The following is a 26,701-nucleotide window of genomic DNA, read 5'->3' as shown; positions in this document are numbered from 1 at the left end:
TAGTTGTCATTCAATCACAACTTTGTACAGAGTGGAAGACGTTGCTTCAGCTTTCTACTAGTGGTTTATTTTCTAGTAAATGCTTTTTTTGCTTTAAGTTTAATACCACATAAAGCTGAAAATGTCAGAAAAAGGGTCTCTGAATTATGCATGTTCATTATTATGGTTGTCTTAATGTAAATGTAATTTGGTTAACATCCTGTGGTTTTGAGGGGTTTTCCATACTATTTGTTTACAATGTTCCATTCAAGTTTTTTGCCAGGTAAAAAAGGTTTTGGTTTGGTTTTTTTTCAAATGCTAATTTCATTAGTTGGCTACCTTAGTAAGCAAGTTAGCTTCTGAAGTCTTGGCAAAACAGAAGAGCTCTGAAAGTGGGAATGAACATGTTTCCTTAATCATACTGGTTCTAGCTTTTTTTAATCAGCCATTTTAACACCTATTTTATTACATTGCCAGACTAAACCTTTTAAAGAAGAAGTGTCTTTGTTTCATTCACTGCATCTTTAGTATTCTGGATGTATCCAGTTAAACCTAGTATTTATTGGGTTAAAAATTGTAAAATTCAGAAAAGAAATTCCACCAATTGATGGACTAAAATTCAACTAAAGAATATCTTTAGTGATTAAAAATCACTAAACTAATGTATCTGAGATACTCGTACCAGAAGTAAAAGAGGTTAGACATAAAGGTAGAATTTAAAGGAATAAATGGAGATCATTAAAATACTATATAATTAAATGAAGAGTCTAATTTGCTTTGCAAGGAACCTTTTGTACTTATATTCCATTTCACTAATTCTGTGCATCAGACACTGGATTGGTACTCAGAAAACAAATGAAAGTAAGGAAGTTGTTCCTCTTCTTACAAGGTATTCTATTAAAAGAAAATCACACTGGGTGGTACTCTGTTAAGCCATTGACACAAGTCATTTTTGTATAAAACAAATAAAACAGATTCTATGTACAAGAGAAGTGCAAACTGAAATGTAAGTAAACTGCAAAATTTTCTTCAACTTGTTTACTTGCCTGCTGATTTGTACCATGAAATGGTCAGCTGCAAATGCTGACTTCTGGATTAAGTGATGTGTCACTGAGCGTTATAAATACCTGCTATATTTACAATGTGGAAAATATTTATTTCATAGCTTATTTGGGCAGATGTGAGCAAGTGTGGGAAGTATGTTAATATATGGAAACACATAACTCTTTAAGTCAAATATTTCCAGTTGGTAATATCCCCAGCACAGATTAAATTTCTACCTAAAGCACAGCCATGTTCTGCACTGCCCTTCTCAGCCTTGCCAAGTGAAGGCATGTCTCTTCAACAGGCAGGGATTTGGTTTGCTCAGAAGTGGTTTGCTCTGGTCACTTCCATAACAGGCCAAGCAGGCTGAGGATCACTGAGTGTCCAGCTTTAAGCAATAGGATAGTGTTTAAACAGGATTTATGGCAAGCCAAGCCATACAAATTGTTGCTGTATCAGGTCACTAATCCAGTTAGTCCTCCGTCTTCTCTCAGGTTACATGTAGTATTTTTTAAAAAACAGTAATTGAACCATCAAGATTTGACTGAAACATGAAAAGCTGCTAATTAACCATAGTAATCTGAATGACAGTAGGGTGCACCTTATTGCCTGATCCATGAGGATTTATACCCTAAAAACTGTAATCCCTGCCTTGGTCCTTTTTGTCATGTTTTAGAGGACTCATGGCCGGTTGGTGGAGCATATGTTACTGATCCTTACGCAGGTCAGGTCGATCACAGGGTGCTGGCTCTCTTTGAATCCAACTGCTAAGCTACAATAGAAGAAAGCTAAAAATACATCAAATATTTTCCTAATACTACACTGCCATGAAAGCAACTGGGTAGTTGTAGAAAGTCATCACAGGGTTATGAATGGGAGGACCTGTTCCCTTTGAAGGGTCCATGTGATCGTGCAGTGCATTCCTGTAGGAAATCTGAGGGTTCACTCGTGCTCCACGGTCTCATACCAGGAGAGCCAGTGGAGGCAGGAGGGTTCCTCACAGCTGGGTGGGTTGTTGGCTTCAAAGTGATCTTGTTGCAGTGCATTCTTCAGGCTCTGTGGCATGGATTTTCAGTTTTAAATCTGCTCTCTCTTTGACTTGGAATATCCCGTGTCTTTTCTTTCCTCCTGCCAAGGGTGATTAGCAATGGGAAACACAATGCTGGTGACATTGCTGGGTGGAGATGAGCTCATTGTGTTTTCAGACACCCTGGAAAGAATGAAGGATCCTGCCTATGTTCTCAGACCCTCTTATGATGACAAATTTACATTCAAGCCTCTTACTTGAGGCTCATCTCCGTTTTACTTCATGATACAGTTTACAGCTATATGGCTGTCAAGATGGAAATTTCCAGGATTTTTGGCAGTAGAGAATACTCCCATTGGTAGTCAAAAGAGCTCTGCTGAGCACATTTATGTAGCTCAGTTGGCTGGATTTTAATCCTGCCTTTTAGTTAACATCTGTCACTGAAGTTGGAGATTTTATTTCTCTGTTAAGGTGAAAGTGCAGCTAATGGCTCTGTAGGCTTTACATCCACAGAAAGGAAGGTCTCTGATTTCTGCCAGACTGACAGGTTGATGTTTACTGTACCCCTTAATGTTTCCTCTCTGTGAGATCTTAACCCAGTGCTAATATCTGTGTTGTGCCCATCTCCTGAATATCACCATCTGCTTCCTCTGAGGAAGTGGGGTTCTTGGTCAGTCTTGGTTTTCAGTCAGGATGATGGGGAGGTATAGGGAATAAAGCTACTTCTTGCTGGAAATTTTCACCAAAGAATGGGATCACTTTTGCTACTGATTTACTCTTTTTATGATAAAAAAACCTGTCCAATAAGCATCTTTCCCTTGAATGAAAATGTTACATCCAATGCTGTCATCATCCAGTTAACTCTGTTTGAAAAATCAGAGCAAAAAGTTTTCCAGAAGAAAGTGTCAACTCTTTTTGTTAATAGTCCTGTTCCTGGTTCTGTTCATGGTTCTGAGCTGTCTCATCTTACAGAGGGCAGGAGAGACTAAGAATTTGTCTTGTACTTTGCAAAGCTGCAAACACAGAGAGAAACACTACTTAAAATACAGTTTTACTATCACTAATTCTACTTAAAATATATATAGATATGTGGAGAAGGGGCACCAAATAAGCAAACATGTTATTAATGCTCAAGGAAGCTCTGTGTAACCTCAGCTGAAGAGTACTTTTGAAGAGCTGCTTTCTAGGGTGAGGAAATTCCAGTAGAGCTTTCCAATAATAGTTGCAGTAGTAGAGCAAGAGGAATTAATTTTGCTTTGTAAGGAGCAGGTTAATATTTTCATGAGGTGACAAACTAATTTTGCTTTTTAAAAACCACAACAGATGTTGTGTACATTTGAAGTAGTACAGCAGGAGCCTCAGGAGTTGTAGCACAGTACTAAGCCAGAAATCTCTAAATATGTACTTGAAATGAAACTCTGCTGCCCATGTGAGTTCAGTGACCAGCAAGATAGCTTCCAGTTGGAAATTCCCATTAGTCTGTCATAAACTTTCAGTTAGACAAGTCAGTTTGGTATTTTAATATTATGCTACATTTGGTATTATTTTTTAATGTTTTATCACTTGACAGGAGTTGGCTTAGAGTTCCACGTTCTCTCCTGTGCATTATATACCCAAGTCATATGATGACAAGAGTGGGCTCTTCTGGTTTTAGTAGACCCAAGCCAACTTTTACTTATACCAAATCCCACGTGAGAAGGATATGTATTCCCTGGAAATTGCCTTTTTGCATCAACTCAGGTATTTGGTATAGAATAAACAATGAAATATGTACGTACGTCATATCCTGTTGTGGATCCTACTTCAAAACTCAGTGATCAACAAGATTCCCAGGAACTGGTGACTGGCTGGTATGCATTGTTATCCTGGCTTCCTGAAAGAGGCTATCAGCTGCCATAATTGGTTTTAGGAGTTTATTTGCTATTAGGGCAGAATCTGATTATTCCATTTAGAGTGATATCTACGATGCTTTTTGATAACTCTGTTAATATATACCAAATCAGAAAAGCAACTTTTAGCAATCCATTTCCTTTAAACACTTCTGTAGTGCATAGCCAAGAAAAATGTAGGCTTTTTTATCTTGTAAATCTTCTTAAAATAATAAGAGGAAAACTAATTTCATATAGCTGACTGAGGTTAGGAGCAATACATACTCGATTAGTTTAGACCACACAAACTCTAGTTTGTCTTGGAGCTGTTTGATTACAGATTCTTTCAGCATTGTACTTAAAATTATAATAAAATGGAAACCATAAAACTTTGTATTACTAAAATTCATCCACATATTTCATAATTTAAGTCAGAGAAAGTGCTTAACATGAGTATCAGATTATGTGATGAGAGAACAAGTTTATGTTCTGTCATATTAGTTGTACATTCTGTTACAGTGGGATCAAGACTTTGTGGGGCTAGGTTTTTGTTCTTTTAGTGCTTTTGGAACAGGAATTCATTTAAGGTGAATAACAAAAGAGGAAAACAAGGATTGTGTGTCTTCCTCTTATATAGTTCAGCTGTTGTGGAGTTCACTGCTGAATTTGGGGGATGAACATGGTGGGTTTCAGGTAAGGTTGCTCAAATCTTCATGTCACTTTTAAGCCCTATCCTCCAGAATAGATACTTTCAGAGGAGATCACTCTAAGCCAAATCACAGAATCAAAAATATTCTGAGTTAGAAGGGACCCACAAAGACCATTGAGTCCAGGTCTAAAGTGAATAGCCCTTACAGGCCTTTGACAGACAGCAACCACGTGTTGACATTACTGTGGTTTGTGCATTATCCTCACTCAATCAAGTGTGTAAGATTTGGAGAGTGACTGTGAGTTTAGCAGCTAAACATAGGTTTAGAAGCCAGCACCAGTCTGGCAGCAGACTAAGATGTGTTCTTATATTTAGTTCCATGCTGCATGTGCCATGCTGCCAGTTCATGTCTGTGCTTCTGTAGCTCCTGCCTGCCTGTGCCTCAGCCTCAAGGGTTTATTCCACAGGAAAACTGTGTAGACTGGAGATGGATGGTTTTTTGTTCTTCTGGGGAGGATTTTTTAGAGGATTTTTCTCCCTTCTCAGAGAAAAGATTAGCCTGCGCAGTTCTCATAATGGTCTGTTTATTTCTGTGCTGCTGGACTTGCCTCACTTTTGGTTTTGGGAACTGTACTTTGTAGATATGTCAGATAGAGTGAGTAGAGATTGTGTACCTTGAATGTCGAGTTTTCTGCTATAAAGCTACACTGAGAACCTGTGTGGTCTTGGGGCTTTTTGTGTTTGCATTAGTTTAATTGCTTCTTTGACCCCTCTTCCTCTGCTGGCCTTTCAAGCTCTGTGGGCTCTTAGCCTCACTGATATCTCTCCACAGGATCTTTGTACCATGAAGCATCCGGGCTTGTCTGGAACTCTCCCAGCCCTGCTTTCCAGCTAGATCCAGCATATTTTCTGGCTTTTATACTAAACTTCTGGTTTTGCAATTTTAATACCTGTAATTCACTTACTTCTGTTTTGTTAAGCTGTAGATGAGGAGTTTATTAGTTTTAGTTCTCCTTATAACACATCTGTTTCAGCATCTGACTGCTTTTTCATTTCTTTCAAGCATTTAGTTGCCCTCTGAGATAGGGAAGTAATTTATAAATATCCTTTTAGACCAGTTCTTTTATGCAGTTCTACAAGTTATTTGATAGTTTGTGTTAATTTCTTTTATTGTTTGCTTTTATTTTTTTCCCTCTGGGTTACTTTTCCATATTGTCATATTCTAGGCAGTGTTTTTAAATTTCAGTCTTTATCGTTACAGTCAAAATAGAATTTATTTTCTGCCTTAACAGTGTTCAAATTAAATTTTATCCTACATTAGAAACCTTTCAGTTGTACTGTTTCTGTTCTGTAAAATCCAAAGTGGGGATCCATGAGTTAAACAGTGAGGCATACTGCAGTTTGAACAGAATGCAGTGTGAATTTCCACTATATTTTGTTTTCCAGTGGCTGTGTCAAAGCAGACTCTTGGGAATGGTCTGCAGGGAACCCTATCTGTCCAGCTCTGAAATATGTTGAAATAAGCTACACCTGCATTTCAGCCCATGCACCAGCATTTTTTTCTCCTGAAAACCACAATGTAGAAAATGTCACCTGCACATTTGTGTCTTGCCCCTGTGTGGACTTGGAACATGGCCCAGACACACCCTCAAGCTCAGTGGCACCCTTACACCAGTGTTCAGGGCATGTTCTGATTCTCACTTGTGTTTGTATTTGTAGAGGTCTCTCTCTTTCCATTCAATCTGAATTTACAGACCTAGTTTTTATAAATATATATATGCACACACATACATACCCCTCCTTTGTACCCAATGTATTTAAAAACCAGCATGGATATTTCCATTACCTCTTCCAAAGAACTGAGGGCAGTACTTACTGTTCTGTGAACTCTTTGGTGGCTTGAGACTGCCAGGGTCAGTAAGATTTCTAAAGACAGGAAAATCCACAGTGGTTCAGATCTTCACCTTATTTCTTAAATGTGCTGATATTGACAGTAATACTGCTGGGCTGCCTTATTTCTTGATCTGGATTCTTTGTGAATTTGATTAGCTAGATCTGTGAGTTCTTGTGGTCTGGTAAAATCTACTGTGAAGAGAATAATTTGTTTTGTAAGCAGCTGATTTGTTTTATTTCTTCTAGACATTCAATACTCATAAATCTGAACTTGCCATTTCAGACAGCCCTGGAATATCATGCTTAAGCTCTTGGGTTAGTAAATAAAATGCAGCTCCTTTATTGTTTGGTAAAATATTTTAGATATGGTCTTTTCCAGTCTTGTCAGCACCTTGTTCCTATAAGCATGCCCTGGAGTTGGATTGGCAAGAGGCACACAGGGTTGGGTTGTTTTAGTTTCCCGATTCACATTTGGGTTTGATTTCCTGTCTTGAAAGTGTTTCAGGTAAACCACAGGTGTCTGGACTGGAAAGTTAAAAGAAGCCACCTAACTCCTGAAAGTACCCAATCAGTATATGGTGCCACAGTAATTTTCAGAAATGTTACTGGCATGCTAATAGCTGTCTTAAGTTGTAATCATGTTAGGGCAATTGAATGTGGTAACACCCTGAATCTGTCAAAACAGACATAGCAGCTGACAGTGCAGAAATCAATCACTGGGTCTCTTTGCTCAAGTGATGTGTGAAGTGTGTACCATAATAAAAGTAGGCTTGAACTCCTCAATTAAAATATGTGACCATACCAAAATTTAAAATGCGCAGATTTCCATTTCCTAATTAATAAATGCTTAGGCTAATGAAATGGCAGTGTCAGTTTTAATCCCCCATATATTTAAGAATCTTTGACTCACTGCCAGAGGACAATGTAGTAGTGGCAAAAATAATTAGGCATTTCTGTAGCATGCTTTTACTGGATTGGATCTGAAATCATTTAGAGGCAAGCTGGTATCTCCATGATCACTGGGCAATGGGCTGTAGGAAAACCCTGTTTAAGCAGGGAGGCTGGACCAGGTCCCTCCACTGCTGGTCCCTCCTAACTCCAACACTTCTGTGAATGTATAATTTTCTTCCAGGAGATAAGGAAACAAAATTACAGATGGGGGAATTGGCAAGGTGAAGTACAGCTATAGTAACAGACTCTTTACTAAAGGTCGTGAAAGCCACTATAGTAACTGTGTGTGTTGTGCCTCTTTCAATTCAGTATAAAGTTTATGCTGAAATTGTTCCTGACTACATTTTGAAAGGTTTGCAAAAAGGGCAACAAAATGAATGCTTATCAAAATGGTGGGGGTGGGTGTCTGTCTATAAGGGGAACTGCAAACAGAAGCAGAAGGGATTTGGCTTTTGTTTTACTGCTCTGGCTGTTGTTCCACTGAGACACAGAAATCAGACACTGGGCCTGATTAAAGTGTAAGTGAAGGGGGTAGTGAGCTTCCTGTGCCAAAAATGAGCATGTGTAGGAGAGGCTGAATATGGGTTAGGAAAATCAAAACAGTGTGATTAGGCACAGACAGTGCTGTCAGTAACACAGAAAAGTTAAAGAGAAGAAAAGGCAGATTGTTTCATGAGGAAACACCACTGTCACATTGACTTGGGGAAGAATTTGGCTTATGATATTTAATGTCACATCACTCATTTAAGGCCCTAAAAATAGTGTTTATAATAAAACTCCTGACACAGGCATGACTGGTGGGATTCAGATGGCTCCTTTCCTTTTTTAATTTGTGAACAAAACTGCTCCTTTGAAGAGAAGTGTTTGTTTACAGTTGTTTATCAGTGCAGGAAATGGATCAATTAGATGTGACTTTCTAAGTTAATTGAGTGCCACTACTGAAACCACCTGACGTCATACTGGTGCCAGCAATGCCAGCTGAGAAATCTCATCGCTGTTGCTGTGGGAAAGACAAGGACACGATGGGAAATGTTATTTTTGGCCCTCAAAAGATTAAAAATTTTAAATATTTATAGAGTCTTATCTAAAATACTGATTGGTTATTAGTGCCTTGAATTGAGGCAGGGATGTGTGAATCCCTAGAGCTTTATGACCATACCCCATCTGAATTAATCTGAACCATTAACAGGGAATTGGAGCTCTGAATTTTCCTCTAGCTATATCCTTCTTTCCACACTGCACTGCCTTTATTTTTTCCTCTTGGATCTTTTCATTAATGATCTAGAATGTAATAACAGCACACAAAAAAATAGCTTTCAGATTCATCCCTCTTTGAAATATTTGGCTTCAGAGCTATATTTGTTTTTTTTTCTTTTCTTTTTTTTTTTTCCCCCTGCTGCACAGGCTTCATTTTTATAATCCTTTCTGCCTGTGCAAAAGCAGAATGACTTCATTAGCATGGTGCTACCTTGTCGCTGTACTGAGTTTTGCAATCTTTTTCTTATTCAACAATTCTTCCCTGCTGACTTAAGGGAGTTTTGGGAGGGGGAGGGAGGAGGCTTAATGTAAATATTCTGGATTATTTTTTCCTGGAAAATTCAGGGCCTGTTTTGAGACTGGAGAAGATATTGGATGCATTTGTTAGTGTTGCAAACCTGTATTTTTCCTGTTAGTTGAAGAGTAGGTCTGGCTTATGACAACTGTAGTGAGTCTTTGATAATGCTTCTGCAGCCCTTAGCAAATGGGTTTATTGTGGGAGCCAGGAACCCTTTCAGAAAGCCCCAGTTTCAGAGCTGAGAGAGAAACAGGAGAGTACAACCTTTAAGTAAATCTCCTCTCTCATCTAGTCTTGAATCTTGCAGGAGAGCCACTTGAGGGTACCAGTGAGGTTGAAACTACTCAGTGTGGCTAATGTTTATCAGCTAATATTTAAAAAAACCCCATAAAACTATTTTCATCTGATATGATTTTGATCTTGCTGTCAGACTTGCAGTAGAAGAGTGGATGAACTTGGGACAGTAAGGGCAGAGCACATAAGAAAATTCTGCAGGTCAGTTGCATTAAAAATGTCTCAAATTCAATAGGCTTGTGAGCCTAAGGCAGGTTTAATTAAACTTAAAGGAAAACTTAAAGGAATTTTAGATGCTGATTTGGTTCTCATAAACCTGAGTAAGCCAGAGTCTGGATTACTCAATTATGTATGGTTGTGGGATTTGTTTTGTGAGCATTTTCCTGCACAGTGCAAATTCTCAGCATCCTTCTCTTCCACTGTGTGTGCATGTGTCAGCCTCTGAAGAAAGAGAGGAAGGAATTTAAGGTTATGATTTGGGGGGCTTATGGTGTGCTCCATATCACACTTCTTCCTCTCAGGCCACTCACAGACATGCTGGAAAGTATCTGTAGGGAGAGGGGGAGACAACGGTGCTCTTTGGAGTATATACCTGAGAGTGTATCCGTGCAGCTGTGTTCCATGTCTGTGCCTTGGAAGAGAAAAGAGTTCCCTGGGAGGGAATGCAAAGGCCCACTTTGCAGTGAAGTTTAATAGGAAGATACAGGCTGGCCCCAGTGTGTGGGATTGTGGGCTGAAAGCTTGTCACTTCTGAAGGAGCTGAATCTAGAGCCTGGCACTGTGGTATTGTTTTTCTTCTGTTAAAAATATTCTTTAAGGAGCTCTGCATAAAACATCTTTATTGAGTTATCTTTCTTCCTTTCCCTTTTTGATTGAAATACTCATGGCCTAATTAACAGTTTCGTTTACTTGTCTGTTAAGCTAAACAAAAAGCTTTGAAGAACTCCTGTAATGGATTTAAGTATCACTGAGCTGGGTGGCTGCTTGCCTTGCTTGAGAGGAATTAGTCAAATTCCAGCTCCTGTGTGCAAACATCCTTAGTTTCTGGAGCTCTCAGTGTCTCCTTTTTCTGCAGCCTCCAGCTGATTCAGTCTAAATAATCCATATTTGATGCCAGTACAGGTTTCTTACAGTCTTGGCTGTGACAATGCCCAGTGGCAGATGATTAGGAAGAGTATAAGAATAGGAAGGGATGTATGTAATGGTACTTCTGTGGTGTAGTCTCCTACCTCTAAGCAGGTCAGAAATGTCAATGTTTAGGAATAATACCTTTGGTGTTATTTAGTGTGATCACTCTCTGGTCCACAGTAACCTCCCTGAATCATATGCTGTATATGTGAAAGCATCTTACCTCCATGTGGTTTTCAATCTACCACTGGCTGTCTGCTCTGATGTTCCAAGTTCTTATACTGGAAGAAGAAAGGAGCAATTATTTTTTTTACCTGCTTTCTCCCATTCTTGTCTTTACAGGCATTTATGTAGTCTTTCTCTTTCTCTCCCCTTCAATGAAAGTAATACTAGTCATTACTCACAGTGAAGCCAAGCTATACTGCAATTATTTCTGTTGCCTTTCCTCTCAACCTTTTCTAGTTCTCTGGTGTACTTTTTGCAATGAAGACAGCACATAGATGAAGCAGAGTTGGTTTGCTGGGATTTTTTTATAGCAGCAAAATATTTATGTTCCATCAATCCCATTTCTAGTAAGTCCTAAAAGTGAATTTGCTTTTCTTGACTTCTAGACAGCAGAATTTAATTCTTAGGCCTTCAGCTGACTATTACTAATACAGTTTTCCCCCATGCCTATTGCTTTTTGCTGAAACACATTGAATTTTATTTTATTGTAAAAAATTGCAAGCTGCATGGAGCTCCTTGCTCCCTCTCCCACCAGCTGAATCAGGGAGAGAATTAGAAGGGTAAAAGGTGGAAAACTCATGGGTTGAGATAAAGATGGGTTAATAGGGAAAGCAGAAGCTGCAGACACAAGAAGCAAAACCAGGAATTAATTCACTGTTTCCCATGGCCAGACAGGTGTTCAGCCATATCCAGGAGGGCAGAGCCCTATCAGGTGTACTGGTTATTCAGGAAGACAAACACCATCACTTCAGAGGTCTCCCTCTTCCTCCTCCTTCCCCCCATTTTATATACTGAGCATAATGTCAGATGCTCTGGAATATCCCTTTGGTCAGCTGGCCTCACCTGTCTGTGTCCCCTCCCAACCTTCTATGCATCCCCAGCCACAGCCCCCCAGCATGGCAGTATGGAAATCAGAAAAGTCTTTGGCTCTGTGTAAGTCCTGCTCAGCAACAACAGAAATGCCTCTGTATTATCATCCCTGCCTTCAGCACAGATTCAAAACACAGCCATATTCTGGCCACTGTGAACAAAATTAACTCTACCCCAGTGAAAGCCAGCACACTACAATCTGAGAAGTAAAGTTTTCTACCACATAAATACGATGTAGAGCTCAAATTAGTAAGCACATACTTCTTGCTGGAAAGCCCTGAATAGAAAGAAACAGGGAAATTCAAAGTATTTAAAATATTTGATCTGACTCTACTTGAGCATTAGTGTGACCCATGCTCCAAAGGCACTTAAGTGTTCTTGAAAAATACCATAGTCATTAGTAAGCAGCTTGCAGTGTGATTGCTGGTCAGATGTGTACACAGGGAGGAGGGGGAGGTACCCACTGTGGGCCAAGGTAAACCTCCAGATCCCTAAATGGGAGAAACAATGGCTTAAATTAAAAGATTTCTGGCAAGTTTTTTAAAAATGCTGGTTGTCTGTTACTCCAAGGCTTAAAGACTTTTGTATTTGTTTCCAGTGTCATAGCTTTGGATCATCTCAATGCTTATACTATTCTAACATAAATTCTAAAATCACCAATCTTCATCTACTGTGCCTTGCAGGCTTTAAGCAGAATATAAATCCACCTTTTTTAGTAGTCAGGCAGAAACTATTTCAAAACTGTTCCTTGATTATATGTGGCTGACACAATTTTAAAAAGTGGCAGTATGGGAGCGTTTCTTCTAAAACTACATACCACGTGGCATTGTAGGATTTTTGAACAGAGAAGAAAATAAACTAGGTCAGCATAGGTCAAACTTCAGTCTTCCAGTGAGAAAAGCATCTATTTTAAGTGGAAGATGAGAAATTATATAGTAACTGTTACCCTGAAGTGAAAAATGGTGCTGTTTATGTATTTAATTGGTCAGGGTTTGCAGTGGGGCTTTGAATTCCGCTGCTGTCGGGTCTTGTATTGCTGCTGTCCATCACAAGTTTTTTCTTTCTTAAAAGCCTCACAGTAGATTTATTTTGGATAGTTTGGTAACAGGTGTTTCCTCAGCTCTCCGAACGCTCCAAATGAGAACCGTGCTGCGTGTCCGGAGCTCTCAGCTGCAATCACACGCGGCCTGACACGGGCTCTGCTGTGTTTACTCATCTGTGGCCACGCTGACAGCCGGCCCTGGCGGGTCCCACTGCCCGGCCGGGACGCAGAACAGATGGCGGGGATTAGGGGGGAAGGGTCCGGGGGGCTCTGGGGCCGCGCCTCGGCGGAAGTCATTCATTGTGGAGACACAAACGGGGCTGCTGGGACTGTGCTGAGGAGTCGCCCAAAATGGGCCTCGGTGCTTTTGTGTACCTGAATCAAAACCAAATGTTTCCCTGGTACCTTTTCATTCAAGGGAAAGCATAAGTCAATACAATGAAATAAAGTTAGTGTGCCAAGTGGTGCTGTATTTCTGTAGTGCTGTATTTCTGCAGTGCTGCTCCCAGCACAGGAGCTGGCGATGTGGGGCTCTGAAAGCCGTGCTGCCTTGCACGCTGTAGGTGGAAAGGCTGCCCGGGCTGCCCTGCTGGGAAGGGCTGTGAGGCAGGAGAGAGGTGGCTGTGCCTGACCTGGGGCCAGGCAGCCAGCAGAGCCTCTGCACCTCGGACTGGCACTCGTGGTCAATTTGTCATTTTGTCAGTGTTTTATGCCTAAGGAAACATCTCCTGTGGGACTGCCTGTCTTCAGCTGTTTGGTTTATCACTGGCCCTTGTGTTTGGAATGTTTTGTGCTCAGAAATCAACCATCTGTGGAAACATAGGGGTAGCACAAGGTGACCAAGACTGAGCGGTGCATGGTGCTGTGTGTCCCCTACAGATGTCAAATACTGCACCACATTACTGGGAGGCTTGTCAGGCATCTCACTGGGCTGGAAGCTAACTTTCAGCAGCAGTTCATTAAATTATGGAATCAGAGCAAGCACCTGTAGCTGTGATTTGTGATATGGAAAAAAATATATAAATTGTTATTATATTGTGATGCTGTTGTGAAGATTTCAGTAAAGGGTGAAAGGAAGGGAGAAAAATAAAGAGAGCAGGGCACATCTCCAGGCTTTGGCAAGAGATTGCGGTGGAGTCACTGCAGATGTGCTTCATACATGACAATACAAGGCACAAAGACATGGTGGCTCTGTGAAGAAGTTGTATGTGCTCAAGCAATGACATAAATTACTCTGGGACTGAAAACAAAGGAAAGGAGCAAGGTTTTATAGGAAAAACAATGTATTTGTGTAAGGCTCCATTGATCTGAGTTGAATTCAAGTCATGCTAAAATAACCCTAAGCCTTTTAGGGCCTCCTGGAGAGGCAGTATGACAGTAAAGAAAACTTTGAGTTAACTCAAATTCAGAATATGCTTTAAGAATGTAACTGTTGAATGAAGACAGAATCCCATGTGAATATGTGAAGAGTAAATTAGTCTTCCTGGAGAAGTAAAATGTGGGGAAGTAATGGCTGCTATCAACCATTGCTGTGACAGATTAAGATCTCTAAAGCTGAGTTTGGAGGACACAGTTTCCCAGAGTGCAGAACTCCCTCTATGGAAGTGGTGTACTTTCAGCTGCTGTTGGCTTTGATAAGAATTCAGCATGCTCATCAATTTATAAACCTATGCCCCAATTTTAAAAACTTGGAAAAGATCTACTTCTCATCTACTTCTCTAAGCCTTGCAATTAAGTGACGTAATTCTTGCTGTATGATTATTAGCCATTTTCTGAAATTCTTGGACTGCTTAGAAATCTGTAGGATGTAAGACACAGGGAATAGTGCTATCCTGGTAAATGCAATCTCTATTAGGAAATAAGTAAGTTAAAACCAGAACATCAAGAACAGTGTTTTCAGTTTGTGGGTTTCAGTGCTGTAATTCAGAGCAGGCAGCAAACCACATGTAGAGCTGCAGTACTCTCCAAAAAGCTGCTGCAAGAGCAGGTGTCAGCCTGCCCCATTTAAATTGCTACATCAGGACTCTGGAGAGCAGCAGCAGTCTTGCTGACATCAACTCATTTGCTGGATTTGGGGACAAAATGCTGAATCTAATTGGAGCTAATACTGATGGAAGTGTTGCCACGGGCCATTTCAGATCTTCATAAGTGCTGTAGAACTTGAGCTTTGGTCAGCAGCTTCAGACAGGACCTAGAATTGTTTAGATGGCTCAGGCATGTGGATAGATACCTGATTATACTTACCTGAAATATTTAATAGTGTACTTAATGTTGGGGTTTTTTAATGCACTCTCCTAAGATGGCTATAAAAGCATAAAAAAGCTTAGTATGAAGATAGAGTGGCAAAACAAATAGTAAAGGAATAAATGCAGATTTCAAAGATTTTTCTTTTTTTAAGTTAGTAAAACAATTATGTGAGATGAGGCAGGTGTTATTTTATACCAATATAAAAATGCTGTTTTCCAATTAAATGTGTGCTTGTTTAAAAGCTTAGTTTCAAAACACTCCACTGAGGGTGGTTGTATTTTTCATGTTTTCTGGGGCTAGAGCATATACCCAAATTCATACCACAAAGCCATGGTAAAGGTGAAGTGATCTTACTGCTCCTAGTAGAGCATCTTTGTACTTAGAAATGCTGATCCTAAGGAGGAGGGTATATTTTGAAACACATGTATTTTATGTGAGGAAGTCTGTGCTGTTGTAGTGTCAAAGTTGGAAATTTTCAACACATAAAATCAGGAAATTTGAAGATTCTGATTTTTTTCTAGGTATAACTGAGCAAGTTGTACAAATATCCTATATCTTTGCTGGCAAGGAACAGCTTCTTCTAAACATAATAAGTCCCCTGTAGTTTTAAATTTAAAGGTGGGTTCTGTAAAATTATTTTTTTCCCCCCCTGGTGCTTTCATGATAGAGGCAGTTATTAAATAAGAGCTGCCACTCTACAAGAGTCATTGCTCTTAAAACCTTTACAAAAACTTAGACTCACCAAACAAGAATGGTTACATGCTGAACATTTACTTCAAAAGGAGAATGTAAAGCATGAATTTCTTATATGCAGAGCAGAAGTTTATCCTAAAGTGCATGAAGCAGTAAACAAGACAAACTGTTGAGTTTGTCAAGTTACCATTGTCAAGTCTGTCAAAGTTACTCTTTCAGATTTCCTGCCTTTGTTGGTGTAATTTGAGGGAGAAGGAGAGCAAAACCACAAAGATTCTTTTAAAAGGGTGTATAGGTGTGACTTTGCCTTCATACTGGCATCACTTCCCTACATGTTTTACCTTGGCTCAGTGAAGTTACAGAATTGTGGCCCAACAGCCATAGCTGCCCATGAGCCTGCTCTGCCTCACTTTCCAGGGAAGATCATCCTAAATTGGAGTATAAAAGAAGATTATATTGTGTTGCACAGCTGTGTAATTGGACACATCTCAGAAAATTCAAAATATCATATAATTGAGAATAATACCAAGCCTGACTTAGGTGAGGAATAATTAATCTAGGATGGCATGAACAGTGTCGATGGTTTTTTGTCCAAGTTTAATTTTTATTTAATTAGTTTTGTCCAGTTTTAATTTGTGCTGGAGAAGCTCATGCTAATACACAAGGGTATTTTAATTTACTTTTTTTTATGTGAAAAAATAATTAGCACCTGGTGCTATTTAGGTAAAAAATTACTGAGGTGTTTCATCCACTATGAGGAGAAGGTCCTTTGGTTAATGAGATCTGTGCTTTCTAATAAAATTTCAGGAGTCCACTTACCCATTTACATAGAACATGATTTTACTGCTAACTTTTAACCAACAGTTTTCTCCAAATGATTATGAAGAAACATAAATTTACTTTTTTTTAGCTTAATGGAATGAATAATGGAAAAAATTGCAGACTGTGTGGAACTGAATCAAAGTTTACACTGCTAGTGAACCATAAAATCAAATTAAAGCACCATCTGATTAATTTTCTTAATTCTCTGCTATCAGAGTAATAATGGAGGGTAGCATGGGCAGGCTCCTTGTTTAATTGGTACTGTTGTATACTATTTAAGTAATGAGATAAAGTAATTTTTTCCTTAAGCAGGGCTACATATGTAGAATATCTCTTTAGTTAGCATAAAACAGAACTTATTTTAGCATCCTGTGGGACATGTTTGGCCAATGATATGTTCATGTATCTATCAAATATTAATTTCTGTAAGTTACATTAAGAAATAGAATAAAAATAGGTTATTAACATGCTGTTTTCCTCCATAATGGCAAAAAAATTTCCTGACAAGAAAATAAAAGGATATAGAAGATCCTTTCACTGTGCTCCTGTGGCTTGATAGCTCTATCTAGTCGTTTCAAACTATGACTGTGTATGTGAAGTTAGTTTTGGTGGGTCTTTTCTTTGCCTTGAAGATTTTAATTTTTGTTTTGTAGCTTTGTATTGCTAATTCCCGATCATGAAATAACTTAAGGCAAGTGATTTGTCTTTTTTGAGTTGACATATTTTTCTTGGTCTTCTGTACTTTAATTTTTATTTTCCTGCTTTCTTTTATGTCATAAACAGCAACTTCTTTAATGAAAAGCTTCTTGGCTGATACCTGGATCTCAAAACACCTTGGGCTTTACTAGGATTGCCAAATGCCTGCCTTTGTGCTGGTGTTGGCAATTTCCTTTTTGCTCAAAGTACTGCTCCTGTTGTCCCTCCCTACGTTTATATCCAGGTGCTACATTAAAAATATCAGCAAGCTTCATAACTAGGAAGCTAGACAGTGGATAGATTTCTTACTCTAGGCTCCCATGTGTCTTCAAGTATGACTGGCAAAATTAAGGGAAAGGGGCATAATATTTGAGTGTCTGATTTTTTTTCCCTCCTTTCCTCCTTCTACTGCTCTCAAGGGCATGTGGTGGTATGAGCAGAGACTAGGAGAGGGAGGAAATAGTTTTGAGACTGGACCAATGTGTCATTGTGTTAAATCCAGCCAGCCAGTGAGGTCATTGTTTTCATCTGAGTCATTTTAGAATGAAAACTCTTACGTTATGGAAAACATTGCACATCTTTATTTCAGATATGGAAATATCCAGCCAGCCTTTCAGTGGCAGAGCTCCACTGATTTCATCTGAGCTACTCCTGACTCCCAGTGGTGTAAGCAGGAGGGGAAATCAAATTCTTCTGCCTCATTTCTTAACACTTTGCTACTAACCCAAAGGGGTTATTCTTTATGTACTTTTCCAGCCTAGACATTTATTGAAGGGGGAGCTGGTAAACCTGTTGACTGCACCTGTCTGCCCTGAATCTACTAAATCTGTCCAGCCTGGAGCTGACTGCAGTTATGCTGCAGGGAAATGTTCTTAACCACCAGCTCGTGTTGAGGCTAGACTGTCTTTTGGTGTGCACAGAGAAAATCCTTGGGCCTGCATTCTTGGTTTTTGATTATCTTTCATACTTGGGGTCCAGTAGGGTCAATCTCCATGTAGTATAATTTAACAGGGGGACCTGGGCAATCTGCCCAGCTCTGCAGTTGATTTGTGTGACCATGAGCTAGCCCTGTCATGTCTCTGCACTTGTATTTTAATGTATGTGATCTCTAAGGTGGGTCTGATGTTTGCAGCACCTTGAGGATCTTGTATAATACAGGAATTTTAAAACTATGTGTGTATTTTCTTCAGTATTAACAACATGGGCTGGAGATACTGGCCATTCCTCACAAGCTGCTTTTTTATAATTTGAAGTGTGAGAAGGCCATTGCTAGCTGATGCCTTGAGAATAATTTATGAAAAATGGGTTGGTTTATGACTCAGCATCAGTGCTCTTAGAGTGTTAGTTTGTGGCAAGTCTTGTGTCTCCTTAAGATCTGTTCAGTCACTTGCTTGTTAAGAATTAATAAATTTAATTTACTGCTGTCCATTCGAGGTAAATCTTCCAGGTCTTTTGAAAGAACTCTACCCAGTGCTAGCTCTGAAACATTCAGGCTTAAGAGGACCCAAAACATGCAGACTGTGCACAGTGATGTTCTCTAAAGGAAAAAAGGGGTGAGTAATGGTCTGCAAACTGTAAAAATGTATTTGCTGAGGTGTTTGCACGATGATGTTGTTCATGATATGTGAGAGGTTTTTTTTATGCATGGAATCTTTCTTCCTACTGAAGTTAGGGTTCAAATTTGCTTGTGAAAAGCAGTTTAAAAATTAGAAAGAGCAAACCTGCAGCAAAGATGTTGAAGTTGTAACATCAGTAGTAGTGCAACAATTTCAAGATTAGGGTAGATAGTATTGTAATTTCTACTAAAAATATTTTCTAGTTTTAAACAATATCTGAATTAGCCCTGTTGAGTCTGTAGAGCAAATGAAAGGCCATCTTGAGCAGGAATCTGAGAATTTTCAGGGCATTGCTGTAATGTGTCCCAACATTAAAGCTCAAACTTCTCAAGGAGAGCCATAGGTTTGTCCATACCCTGTGCCTTCAGATGAGGCACTGGAATTAATGTGAAGCAGGACTGTTTGCCCAAGCTGGCAGCACCAGTGAGAACATGTCTGAGGCTGAGAACCTCAGATCAGTGGGCTGGGGGAGGGTTTGTGGAAACTGCCCTCAGTGACTGAAAAGCAGACATGCTTCCACATGAATTGCGTAACATGGGATGGGAGCAGAGTGACCAACTGGGTTTCTTCTGCCCCAGCTCTTCTGAAGTGGTGTGCTCAGACCTGGCCACTGGTCTGGAAGTGATGGAGGAGAGGTGCTGGCAGAGAGGTCCACCTGGTGCACCTGGGTTGGAGGTGTGCTAGTGCAGCTGGGCACGCACTGTTCCTGCCTTGGGTACCGAGGCAGAGCAGAGGGAGCAGCAGGACCAAGCTCCCAGAGCTGCACTTGCAGCTCCAGCCACAGGTTTCATCAGTGTCTGAGAAGCCCAGATCAAGAATATCTCAGTGATGGCAGTGAATATTTCTTGTGCTGTGCGCATATGTGAATCCCTCACAATAATCATGTGGCCATCCTCTCCCTCACTCCTCCTTTCCCAAGTGCTGCCAAAGGCAGTGCCATGCTATCATCCACATTTGGGTGCCCAGGGATGTGCCATTACAGGACTGCAGGTTGGACTTGAGTCCCTAGTGTACAAAGCTGGAATTGATTGAGTATGGAACTGCAATTGAGTGAATTATTGGGTCTTTATCCATGTCTCATGGAGAGAGCTGTGATCAGGCTTCAGGCACACTTCCAGGAACCTTTTTTTTTTCGTGCTGGAAATAAAAAGCCAGCTGTTTCCATCATGGTCTTATACTTTTGCTGTCCATTTTTCGTCAAAGTTAAGATATGTGGATATATGAGAAAATGAAATAATAAAAAACTTCTCTTATTCAAAATAGGAATTTAAATTTGTCTCACTTTTCTTGAATTATATGATTGATATCCTTACTTGCTTCATTTCCTGGTCCCCAGTTGTCTAACCATGCTCTGATAAGAATACCAGGACAGTGTGTATGTTGACTTCCCACCACTGGGCACATTTGTCCTTGTTCTCCTTGGAAATTGTTGAAAATAGTGACACCACCTATTGGTGAAACAGTACAACTAGAAGTGATGCTTATGTACATACTAGGAACAATAAAATGGAGAAAAGAGCTTGACATGTCCTCCAGATTGTATTGCAATTTAAGAGGGTTTTTTTTAAACAGTGTATTCTTTATTTCATATGCTTGTGCATAAAACGTCCTTGATTTAAAATAAGCAAAGAGAAACTCAAACTCCAACCAACAAATGTAAAAGCCCACTTTAACCTATGCTTTCTAAAATAATAGTACAAAGATGATTTTTCTGGTCATTCTGAATGGTCAGCGCTGTTACTTTTTTAATGTGTTTAAAATTAAAAAAAGAAATTGTCCGTCCTTACAAATGCTATTTAGAAGAGGTTAAAGGCATTGGGACCTAAATTATTTCCTCCTCAGTTGTGAAATAACTGGAGCTAAGTTATTTTTCTTTCTTTTCTTGTTCCCATTCTTTCTTTTTCTTTTTAACAAATGTTATCAATTCTCTAAAATGAATGCTTTGTGTGTGGCAGATTAATCAGTGTTTGAAAGGCAGTCTACTGGTGGCAGCAGTTAAAGTTCCAATGCTCTCTGAAGGAGGACTTGCATTAGTCTCAAGTGTTTTTGGGGGATGCCATTTGATTAATGGTCTCTGGTAATTTGCTTTGGATGTGATAGTCACTAATGTTTACATCAGTGGACAGGACAAAAATGACTTAGCTACATATCATGGGGCCTCTGTGATGACAGAGATGGTCAATATTTTGAATTTGTTTAAAAAACAGCCTATTTCTACTCCTGCTTTGTGTGATGATCTTTACAAAAAAGGAATTGTAGTGGTTCCTGTGTGGTATCTCTGGGTTGTTTTTTTTTATCTTGGGGTGATAAACTGATAGCTGAAGAGTGTTATTCACAGATCTGGGTATAGAAATGCCATGTTTCACTGAAGATGAGTTACAGTACTGTCTTCATTGTTGTCATAACTGGCTGAGCAATTGGAATGGAGCGCAGCAACAGCTGGGAAGCATAAGGAAAGCTTTGTAGGGATAGATAGGTGTTCTTACTGCAGCTTCCATTCATCTCTCTCTATCCTACAAGCTGGGGACTAACCTCAAAGTGCTGAGCACTTTGGGTGATTTTCTGTGAATGCTCTGCTGAGGAGCTCCCATCCTGTGAGAAGAGGGTGTAATCCTGCAGGGGGTGGGGGGGGGAGGCTGTGTTCAGAGGCAGAGCTGTGCCTGCAAGGCAAGGCCAGTTCACTGTCGTGAAGCAGTCCTGCAACTCCAAGAGGAAACTAAAGATGAGCAGGAAAGAAACCTTCCAGAAGAGCTGAGGAGTGGAGTAAAACCTTGGTGAGAACTGTGTGGGAAAAACCTTGCCAGTAGTAGAATGAGTGTCTGACAGGGCTCTGATGAGATGAATAGTTTTACTGTTATGGTGAAATTTTTGGGCAGAATAATACTTGAGTAAAATACATAATTGCAGGCAAAAAGTATTTGGCTTTGAGGTTTTTTCTGACGTGCCACATGTCCAAATTCATAGCCACTGATTGAGATGTCAGCATTTATAACAAAAATAATAGCATTTAAACTTCTATTGAACACATACTCAGATTGTTCTGCATTTTGAAAGTGTGTCAAGTTGCTTTCGGCTAGAAAAGCAAGAAGTGGAACATAAAATACTTCAATCAAAAATATCAGAAAATTCTTATAGAATACTGTGGCCCTTTTTTAACCTTTATTAGCACAGGCAGAGGAGGATGGTGAGAGGAAATGCTGATGTGGTTCTGTGACTGCTAGGACTTGCAGGGTCATGGCCAAAGAAAAGCAAAGGAGGAGGATAAATTTTATTATGTTTTGCCACTGTTATTACAGTTCAGCTTCTTGGCTAACAATAAAGTTATCAATTCCCTCTTATTCCTGTTCATCCTTTTCTTTAAATAAGCATAGATCAAAACTGCCTATGTGCTTCTGGCATTCTCATGTGAATGGAGGCATGAGGGCTCCCAAATAACTGAGAGCTGATTCTGTGACTGGAATGTGTTTGCTTACTGTCTGTGTGGGTGGCAAAGTGTCCATGAATGTTTTAGCACAGTCTAGCTTGCTCTTGGTTTCAGTACGTGATTTACCACTGATGTATCAGTCCAGCAGTGACATGAAAGATTTAACATTTAAAACTGAGTATGCTTTTGGATGTACTCACCACTGGGCAACCCAAGAGCAAGTTGCTGCTAAATGTGACTGAGTTGTTTAGGTGAAGAACTTTAAACAGAGATTGACACAGGAAGAAAATGCTGGATGCTACTGGTGAACATCCTGGCAGAGCTCTGTGATGGCTTCTCTCAGTTTAAGAGCTTTACTGCAGTGAGTGGTAGAAGTCTACTATTGGGAGCAATCATTTTCATCTTATGAGGTGCATAATTACAAATTCTGTCTCAAGTGTATTCAAAGGCTAGTGGGTGTTTCATGCAGTTCCATTCCTCTGTAGCTCAGCTGTGCCTTTACCTGTACCATGCGCTAACACTTCAGCACTGCAGGCTTGCAGTGACACAAAGCTGAGCCAGCCAAGCCTGTGTTACACTGCTGACATGTCAGTAGAGGGGTGTGTGTGTGTGTGTGGCATAAAAAGCATTGAGAAGTAGAGGTTTTGGGAAAGAGATATGGCAGCATCTGTAACTGGTGAGAGGGAAAAATCTATCTAGACACTGGAAATGCTGTTGAAACCTTTCAGCTCCTGTTTCAATTGTGTGGTGCACACGAGTAGTTACAGGGAAAATAAGTCTTTTCTAATGTGCAGCAGAACTTAATGCTGATGGAAAGTATGTGTATTACATAGAAGGGGTGATGAGGTTGTCTCAAATCTTCTGTGTAGCAAACCTGGTCTTTGATCACCATTAATTTTACTGCAAAAGGTTCTAATGATCTAAAGTAGCGTTTCTGTAAATAGTGCTGTATTTCAACTTCATTCCATAACTATTTGTGTATGCTGGGATATCAAGGGTTTCCAGATATCTTCCTCTCAAATCCTGCCAAGCTTTTTCTTCAAGAATTACAACAATGAGAAAAACTCAAATATAAACTTGGAGCCCTTTGTTTGTAAAAAAAAGCCATTTGCAGGACAGGAGTGAATCTTTCCCACCCTGGGTTTCAAGCAGCAGCAGCTTGAACAGGAAGTGCTGTGTTTAAGTGGACTATGACTGAAGCATTTTAGTGAAAAATGTATTTTTTTCATGTCAGTTTGATGCTGCTCAGCGATCTAAGACAGTAGATGGAAAGAGAGTTAGCAAAAGGCACAAACAGTAGTCAAAAGTGCAAGCAGAATATACTTATGGTGCTCTTGTCCATGACTAAAAATGTGTCTGCTTGGATTCATAATTAATATCATTGGAGGATTTGGTCAAAATGTGTGATTTTTCAGAAATGTTTAAGGAATTTGAAGTCATAAGGAATTACTGCAATGAAAAATGCCATCTCTGTTAATTATTGTCCCACCATTAAATTTCAACATCACCCAGGTCATGGATGCAGTACTAGTTTGATGCCATCACTCAACCTTTTTGCTCGTAAACAACACTTAACTTGTAATGGCTTGAAAATACTCATGAGTTGTTTGTTTTCTTCACAGGCTGGAATGGTGTTAAGATGTGGATACTTCTGGTTTGGCTTGTTTCTTGTGCCCACTGCGTGCCTTGTTAAAGACGTGGCATGGACAGCGTAAGTCCCAAACCAGTCCTCTTGGTGTTGTAGGAATTATTCTCTCTATTGCACGTGTTGTCCAGTCCAGTATTGTTCTGTAAAGAACTCTGAAGTCTCACAGTAATTGCAAAATGGTGATGCTCATTTGGAAGGGAAAAAAGGTGAAGTGGGTGATTCCTCACTTGTCATGGCACCCAGCATTGTGAGAGAATGAATAGTTGGGACTCACTCTGAAGGAGGTGGCCTTGTCTGAGTAATGAAGGTGTCTCACTTTAGGATTATTTGTGTTGTCTATCCTTAAGTTAAAGACAAATTTAAATTGGACATCCAAGATTACCTCTGGAGCAAGTAATTTGTTGAATCTGACTAAAGTTACTCTAATCCATACCCAGTAAGGTCTCAGCTCTCTGTCAGCTGCTTTTTAGGTTCTGCTTCAGCAGCAGGTCTTTGAAGACTGAACTGGGAGAAGAGCAATCCTCTGCACTTTGTTTGAAGTAAAGTCTTAATGGTACCTTCACTGCCCAGAGAGGAGGAACAAACTGGTGAAATACAAACCTGTGTAATTCCCTTCTTTCAAAGGTTTGTGGTTTCAAAGCATTGCAGAAGGCAAACAATTTCAAGAACTTGGATTTAAAGGGAAGCAACTTATCTTCTGTGCTGTTGCAATTTGAAATACAGAAGTAATAATTTTAGTTGAGAATTTGTGGCATTTTGTTCAGCTAACTTTTAAGTGTCTTAAGCACCAAACCTTCCATCTTTTCCCTTGGAAAGCTGTGTAACAATTAAGAAGGTTTTATTACAGGCATACATAATAACCTTGTGCAAGGAGGACCCTGGACATTCCAGCTCTGGGGCAAAAAGGCAGGTCCTGCCTGGAATGAAGAGGAAATTCAGGTTAGCTTGTCACTTCTCAGAAAGGCTCATAGTGAAAACATCATGGCACATAACACTTTGCTCCTGAAATGAGGAAGGGAAGATTCTTGGAGTCATAAAACCATTCAGGTTGGAAAAGATCTGTGAGATCATTGAGTCAAATTGTAAATCTCACAGTGCCAAGTCCACCAGTCTGCTTTACAGAAAAATGCAGAAAATACTGAAAAACCCAGAAGGTTTCCCAAACACAGGCACATTTCAAACATCTTCATGAAAGGTAAGTCTTATGCTCAGATCAGAAAATCTGGTTTTATTTCATATGGGGTTGATAGCACAGTGAAATTAATCTGGTAACAGGCAAATCTGCCAGTCAGTAAGTACTTCTTAAATTTTGCCCCTCAGCCTAATTTTCACCAGCTAGACTGCTCAAATTAAAAGTAAGTATTGTAATGTGAAATTTCAACTATCATTTAATAGTCCAGCACATCAGAGGTTTGTTTTTGTACTCACTAAACTTCTGCAATTACGAATTATTTTAAAATTCTAAAACTGAGGCCAAAATGTTTAAATTTAAATACTTAACTGTGTCTGTGACCTACTTGTTAAAAAACAAGCAGGAAAAAAATCTTTCACTTTTTTAATGTTTTCATGATAGTGTCCTGAAGTTGTCCTCTGTTCTTATCAGTTCTTGGCAAAAATGACTCATGAATTGTAAAACAGGCCAGACCATGGCAGGCTCATCCTCAGCTATTAGTCATTTCAAATTCTGACTGAGCCTGTTCTATAATATTTCTTAAAGAAATCTCAGCCACATAATCCTTTCAGTCCTTCAGACTGAAAATGTGTAGAGACTCTGAAGCTCTCAAGACAAACATGTATGATTGATAGACCAGATATTTTCCCAACAGATTTTAAACAGGAGGCTCAGAACAATATTAAGCAAAATATCTCTTCTCTGACCAGGACTTTTTTTTTTTTTTTTTTTTTTTTTTTAAACTAAGCCATCACTGAAAAATTAACACCATTAACGTTTTAACAAGGATAAATGAAATGACACAGCTATCAGCACTGCCATATGGAAGGAGTAAAGGTCTGTTTCCTTTCCAAGAGGCTTGCCATTTAAAACTGGAGCCTAAGGCCTCTGGAAATCAGCTGGTGCATTTCCACAGCAGTGGTTACACCACATTGCTCTCTGTAATTCAGCAGAATATGGCTTTGGCAATAAAACTCCAGCAACTCTGGCTGCTCATGGTCATGGAATTTATCCCTTTCAGTTTCTTTTGGACATGAAGCACATGTCCACAGACAGAACATCCACATGACCCAAAAGGTACATGCCTAATTTCAGTACAAAACTCTGCCAGAAAGCCATAAGCACAATACTGAGGTTTTGTCTGGAATAAGGTTGATTGGAAAGTCTTTTTCAGACACATATAAATATTTTGTTTCGAAACTACTGTGCTGGATCTACTATCAAAATTTCTAATGTTGGAAGCAAGAACGTGTTTCCATTGTTGCACAGGCTACAGCTGTCAACACATCACTTACCTCCCATGGCTCCAGGCTTTTTTATTTTATTTTTTTTTTTCTTTTACATGAATCAAGGAAATGTGGAAAACCCTCTTTTTAAAGAGAAGGAAGCTTATTATTAATACTTGGTTGCAATACATTGTTAACTTAGGTCCACTACCCTGAATTCAGTGCCTTGGTTTGCCTTATAAAAATCCTAGTTGTGCCACCATTACAATGAGCAGAGCTTTATAAGGTGAGTGCTCCCTCACAGTTGGCACATCTCACTTGAATACATGTCACTGGTTCTAGAAAGTCTTGGAATATCTGATTCACTAAGGTATGTGGGAATCATAAAAACGCAGCATGTATTCCAGCAAAATCAGGCAAGAGGGCAAGAATTTATTCCTAATTGGTGTCTCAGTGCTTATTTTACATTGAAAAATTTCCTGAGCCTTCCAATCATTACCAAAATTTTCATTAACTGGGTGTTTTTTGTTTTTTCTTACCATGGGGAAGAAGCAGTTTGCACTTGCCAGTTCTGCAGTGTAAGTAAGAGAAGAAGATCCGAGGGGCTCTTCCCATCTTTGCAGATACTTGCAG

The 26,701-nt window shown here is 39.6% G+C and overlaps 1 protein-coding gene across 2 annotated transcripts in view; it reads left to right on the top strand.

Moving 5' to 3' along the window:
• ATP8A2 (ATPase phospholipid transporting 8A2) overlaps positions 1–26,701 on the top strand; it is a 314,082-nt gene that overhangs the window by 256,580 nt on the left and 30,801 nt on the right. For both annotated transcript variants that reach the window (XM_056495071.1, XM_056495079.1), the window contains one exon: positions 23,646–23,734. In XM_056495071.1, the coding sequence (XP_056351046.1) occupies positions 23,646–23,734 (89 nt within the window). The remainder of the gene's footprint in view (positions 1–23,645; positions 23,735–26,701) is intronic.

This window comes from Oenanthe melanoleuca, chromosome 1 (genome assembly GCF_029582105.1).
Source record: "Oenanthe melanoleuca isolate GR-GAL-2019-014 chromosome 1, OMel1.0, whole genome shotgun sequence".
Taxonomy (NCBI): Eukaryota; Metazoa; Chordata; class Aves; order Passeriformes; family Muscicapidae; genus Oenanthe; species Oenanthe melanoleuca.
Note: the sequence above shows the minus strand (reverse complement) of the source record. Positions and strands in the feature narration are given on the sequence as shown.